This window comes from Coregonus lavaretus, assembly GCF_964263955.1.
Source record: "Coregonus lavaretus genome assembly, contig: HAP1_SCAFFOLD_4148, whole genome shotgun sequence".
Taxonomy (NCBI): Eukaryota; Metazoa; Chordata; class Actinopteri; order Salmoniformes; family Salmonidae; genus Coregonus; species Coregonus lavaretus.
This window is the reverse complement of record NW_028156648.1, coordinates 33,870-39,815: the sequence shown is the minus strand read 5'-3', so window position 1 is coordinate 39,815 and position 5,946 is coordinate 33,870. Positions and strand designations below refer to the sequence as shown.

The window sequence follows — 5,946 nt, the reverse complement described above, 5'->3', positions numbered from 1 at the left end:
TATATAAGCTATATACAGGGTCAGAGTTCAGTACCACAGAGAGGACGCTAGATACAGGGTCAGAGTTCAGTTCCACAGAGACGAAGCTATATACAGGGTGCCAGTACCAAATGTGCAGTGATACTGGAGTAATTGAGGTAGATATGTAAATGTAGGCAGGTATTGGGTGAAAGTGACTGGTAGCAGGATAAATAATAATAATAATAATATTACAGTTTTTTACAATCACTTTGGCACTAATTTCAGAACCTTGACGTCATTTTTCAAAACTCTAGACACAAAACTCACAACCAATGATCAAAATGCACATTTTTCAAAACTCTAACACTTTTTTCTATTGCTTGGATACAATACACATAAAACTAAGATCATTTGTACATTTAACAAAAGTCACCTGTTCAATATGACACAACTTAACATCAAAGTACTACTATTTCAAAAGACAATTCACACATTACATTTCAGATGAGTGTCTATTCATTTCATTACAATTATCCAACTATCAATTGACACAACTGCTCAAAATGATAAGTAACTGTTGCATTGCTCTTAATGCATAGTCGTATGGAAACAGACAAACGATATTCCATGTTTAGATCATGAAAGTTTCAAAGTAACGAGATTCATTGTCACCAATTAGCGTGGAGCATGAACCAATTAGACTACATTATCTATGGATGTAATATTTCATCATCTTTCTTTATCAGACACCGTTTCTATGGTCCCCTTGTAACCTTCCTTGATGAGCTCGATCAGGCCTGTAGAGCCGATGGCGTGACCTATGTCATTGTGTGGGATAATGTCAGGTTCCACCATGCTCATATGGTGCAAGCATGGTTTCATGCCCATGCACAATTTACCACCCTGTATTTACCCCCATACTCTCCTTTCCTTAACCCGATTGAGGAATTTTCTCCCACATAGAGATGGAAGGTTTATGATAGGCGCCCTCATGAACAAGTCACTCTTCTCCAGGCCATGGATGACGCATGCAATGACATCACGGCAGACCAGTGTCAGGCCTGGATTCGCCATGGCCAAAGGTTTTTTCCAAGATGTTTGGCTAATGAAAACATCCATTGTGATGTAGATGAGAACCTGTGGCCAAAACCACAAGACAGAGTTGATGAAAATGTACAGTAGTCACTCCTATGTTTTGCTTTTTACAGTACAAGCAAGCAAGATGAGGAACACTGCATTTGATGTTTTACAGTACTGTATTGTTTTTCATCAATATATTTCAGATTTTGTTCAATGATTCCACTGTGTCTGTAGTATTCTCTCTACTACTGCAGTACTTTTACAGGGATGTATTTACATGTAGTACCATAATGAAACATGTATCACCTATTTTGTACTACAATATTTAATGATCGTACGAACAATGACACAGTGAAACTATCGGTTGCTTGTGTGTGGGTGATCTAAATTAAAGTTTCATTGGTATTTCACAATAAATTTGTTTTTTGAACCAATGATTGTGCAAGTGCAAGATTTCTTTAAAGATATGAATGCACAATGCAATGTTTTGAACATTGGACAGCCTGTGTTACAAGTGATGACCGTTTTGAGTTTTGTGTCTAGAGTTTTGAAAAATGACGTCAAGGTTCTGAAATTAGTGCCAAAGTGATTGTAAAAAACTGTATTAATAATAGTAAAACAGTATGGCAGTAGTGTAAGTGTGTGTGTGTTCATGTATGTGCGTGTGCGTGTGTGTGTGCGTGGGTGTGCGTGTGTGTGTATGTGTGTTCATTTTTGTGCGCGTGTGTGTGTGTGTATGTGTGTTCATTCATGTGCGTGTGCGCGCGTGTGTGTGTGCGTGCGTGCGTGTGTGTGTGTGTGTGTGTTCATTAATGTGCGTGTGCGCGCGCGCGTGTGTGTGTGTGTGTGCGTGCGTGCGTGCGTGCGTGTGTGTAAGAGTGTCACTGTAGGCGTAACAGGTGGATATACATGGAAACAAGGCTGAAAAGTGACTGGTAGCAGGAATATATAAATACTATGGTAATGTATACATGTAAACAGGAGTAGTAGTGACCAGTAGCAGGATACATCGATAGATACTAATGGTAATGGCAATCAATAAGCAATGAACAGCAGCGTAGTGGTTGAAAATAATCTAATCAATATTCATTTTAGCAGCAGCGTAGGCGTGAGGGAGAGCAGTAGTTGTGAGTCATGGCCCGATTACGAGAGGGAGTTACTAACCACATTTGCTGTTGAGGAAATGTCACTGACTGCAATGGAAACAGCCACTGAGTTTATTTTAGGAGAGGTGCATTTGCAAATGCATGCTAATTTAAATGAGATAAGGTCAACAGAAATGCTAATCGTTCCATGATAGCGTAGAGATAACTATTTTTAGGAAGTCATGTTGATAGAAATAGATACTATGACCTGATTCAAAATGATCATGATTTACAAGTCATTTGCTGTTTTTAGAAAAACATTTCAGCACACGTTATAGGACCTTAGAGTACAGTCATCTGACCAGTTCAGAAATTCCTTTTGTAAAAAATCCACCACTTGGCTGTAGAATCTCAAAATAGTGACCATCATCTAGTGATGTAAAGTCAATGTTACATACATGATCATAATTGATTCAAATACAACTCGCACACAAGAAATGTTTGTCCTTTTTCTTTAGCATTTTATTGAGGTATTGACTCAACAACACTAGTTAAATAAATAAATAAATAAAAAAATTACACTTAAAATGTGGAACTATAAAATGCAATTAAATAACATAACAATTAGGTATTAGACACTTGAAATAAATTAAATAAATAATGTCAAATTCCATTTAAATAACAATAAATACAGACAACAATACAACTATAATGAACTTATAAAGGATAAATAATAATAATAATAATAGATATATTAATAAAAGAGAAAGACATTAATCATTCAGAATCAATTAGAAACTATTTTAACTTAATCAATAAGAGAAATCTGACCGATGTAGTGGCATATTCAAAATGCTTAAAAACATTGAATCGTCGTCAGAATTCCTTCAGATAAAAGGATAAAGTACGGTTGGTTTGTGTGCTGTGGATGCTAGTTCTGCATCAGGTCCTGAGTGTAACACTAGTTCAGTACATAGTACTTTAAAATCATAGAAATATACTGCCATGGTAACACCACGGCAACACATTTGTTATACAATAAACCCCAAGTATATATTAACTGCTACAGTTTACATAGGTTGGTATCATTCCTCTAGCCTGGGTCCCAGATCTGTTTGTGCTCTTGCCTACTCCATACTGTCATGCAAGCCAATGTTTGGCAGGTCAAAGGGTGGCAAGGAGTGGCATGATAACACAAAACAGACTGGTACCCAGGCTATAATTCCTCATCTTTAACAGAAGAGTATAAAGCGTTGGCTTTAACATAAAACAACAATACCTTAACCTCAGTCGACTTCAGTCGGTGAAACGCCCTGACTGGGACACGGCCTTCCTCTCTATCGTCAAAACATTTTTTGTCTGTCTCACAAGGCGAACACGCCGAAGAAGTTCTTCCCGTCACCACTCTCCAGATGGGGCAGAAGCCAGTTCTCTGTGTTTGCCTGGAGCCTGTCTCCTCTCTCCAGACTGAACACAGCTCCCACATACACTGCATTATACCACTTTCCTTCACTCGTAGCCTCGCTGTTGGGAGACCTCTTACACACGGTGCGTACAGAGTTGAGCAGCGGCAGGTACTCCTTGTTGTCTTCGCTGCCGTAGCTTGGGGACCAGCGCTTGACCGTGTTACTCAGGTGAACCATCTCCTGGCCGTTAGGGTGCTTGGGGTCGGCCTGGCACCTGACGTGGAATGAGGCCTGGCTATAGATGAAGTAGAGGCCCGTCTGGGGGATCACAATCTCGTTGTTGTTGAGTTTAAGGCCCCCCTGTGAGAATCCCTGGCCCACTTCGTCTGTCCACTCCACTGAGGACTTGTATTCTCCGTTGGCGTTGTATTCACCTAAGAAGGGAAGGGAGGAGAGAGAGAGAGGTTGAGATGCAGAGTGGTTGGACATTGACTCATGGAGCACTGCGACCCACCATCCACCCACTATTGAGTCAAGTTGTAGATGAGCAGTTTCAAAAAGAGATGAAGGTTATGTCTTGATGTATGTCAAACAGGCTTGATTCATTCACAGCTTCTTATCCCATTACAAAGTCAGGGTCAAGTGTGCATTGATTTGCATTGGCTAAATTTACATCCAAGTTCATTCCAGTTCTACAGTGCTGTTGAAATGACTCGACGCTGTGCTCTGAATACATTGTGTCCCAAATGGCCCTGGTCAAAACTAGTGCACTATATAGGGAATAGGGTGCCATTTTGGGACGTAGCCATTTCATACATTACTGGATAGTGTGCTCTTACCTTCTAAATGAATGGCAGCCTTTCTGTTCCCAGAGAGTTGTCTCAACATATGCTGAAGTTCTGAGGAGGGAAGAAGATGGAGATTTAAGAAACTGTGACGTCTTCACAAGCTGAATCTTCTCGCGCTAACCCCATGTAATGCTGCACTGCTGTGAGAGCTTCTAAAAGCTTGCAAGAATGTATCTTACACACTTAGGTTTTTATCTCAAATGGCACCCTATTCCCTATATAGTGCACTACTTATGATCCCAGCCCTATTGGACCTGGTTAAAAGTAGTGCACTAAATAGGGAATAGGGTGCTCAATTTAGAATGCAACCTTTATCAAGGGAGTAGCAGTATATATTCAATATTATAACGCCATAGTACATAGCAGTAGAATGTGTAGAACTAGACAGAAACAAAGGAAACGAACTCACCATCAGATTCTTCGACGTGATCTTGTTTCTGAGGAAAAGAGAAACAGAGATAAAGAAAGAGTTAGTCCTGCGATCGGTTTCATATTGACGCTAAACAGGAGATATATGAGATATACTGAGCTATACAGAGATTTACATAGGATACAAACACATACAAAAATATGCATAGATATATAGTGTATAGATATATAGATATATAGTGATATAGATATATAGATATATAGTGATATAGATATATATATATATAGTGATATAGATATATAGATATATAGTGTATAGATATATTGTATAGATATATAGATATATAGTGTATAGATATATAGTGATATAGATATATAGATATATAGTGATATAGATATATAGACATATAGATATATAGTGTATAGATATATAGATATATAGTGTATAGATATATAGTGTATAGATATATAGATATATAGTGTATAGATATATAGTGTATAGATATATATAATGATAGAGATATATAGATATATAGATATATAGTGATATAGATATATAGATATATAGATATACATAAATAAATGCAAGGTAAATACATGTAAATGAAAGTAAATCTTTATTTATCAAATTGCTGATGGAATACTCTTGATATTAACACATCAAAATAGTCCCGATCAATTTAACTAGACATTGTGCCACTAATAATCAATGATGAGATAAAATAGGATCTGTATTCTTACCTTGGCGTGCCAGGTAACGAAAAGTGCAGCTGAGACACACAGTGCCATGGCCAGCAGAGCACCGCTCAGCCTCCACCGGTGTGCGTTTGTGGACTTCTCCCGTACCAGGGTCACGGTCGTTGACGGGTACACAGGCCCACTCTCCATGTCTACCGACACTCTGCTGCAATCGCCTTCCATCGTATAGTAGAAACCTTCCTTTATCTACTTATCCAAGGCAGTATCGAAAGAGAGCTCGAGTGTCAACGAAAGCTCTTTGCGGTCTAGAAGTTAGTAAAATGTTAGAGCTAAACTCCAACAGTTTATTAGAGGTTGTTTTGAAGGTAGGGATTGTCCTGCTGTTGCTGTGTTTGATTGACTTATGCTCTGAGCACTGCTGCTAATATACACATAGCTACTGGGAAACTCCAGTGATGTCAGTCAGAGTGGAGGCAAGCAGAGGAACAGAGAGTTGGG

The 5,946-nt window shown here is 38.7% G+C and overlaps 1 protein-coding gene across 1 annotated transcript; it reads right to left on the bottom strand.

Annotated features, from left to right (window-relative positions):
• Positions 1-3,490: 3,490 nt before the first annotated feature.
• LOC311126127 (tumor necrosis factor-like) lies at positions 3,491-5,670 on the bottom strand (the record flags this gene model as incomplete). The annotated part of the gene is made up of 4 exons (XM_084200143.1): positions 3,491-3,966; positions 4,372-4,431; positions 4,790-4,817; positions 5,491-5,670. The coding sequence occupies 4 exons, from the start codon at positions 5,668-5,670 to the stop codon at positions 3,491-3,493; spliced, it is 744 nt and encodes a 247-aa protein (XP_084056269.1).
• Between the last annotated feature and the right edge of the window lie 276 nt (positions 5,671-5,946).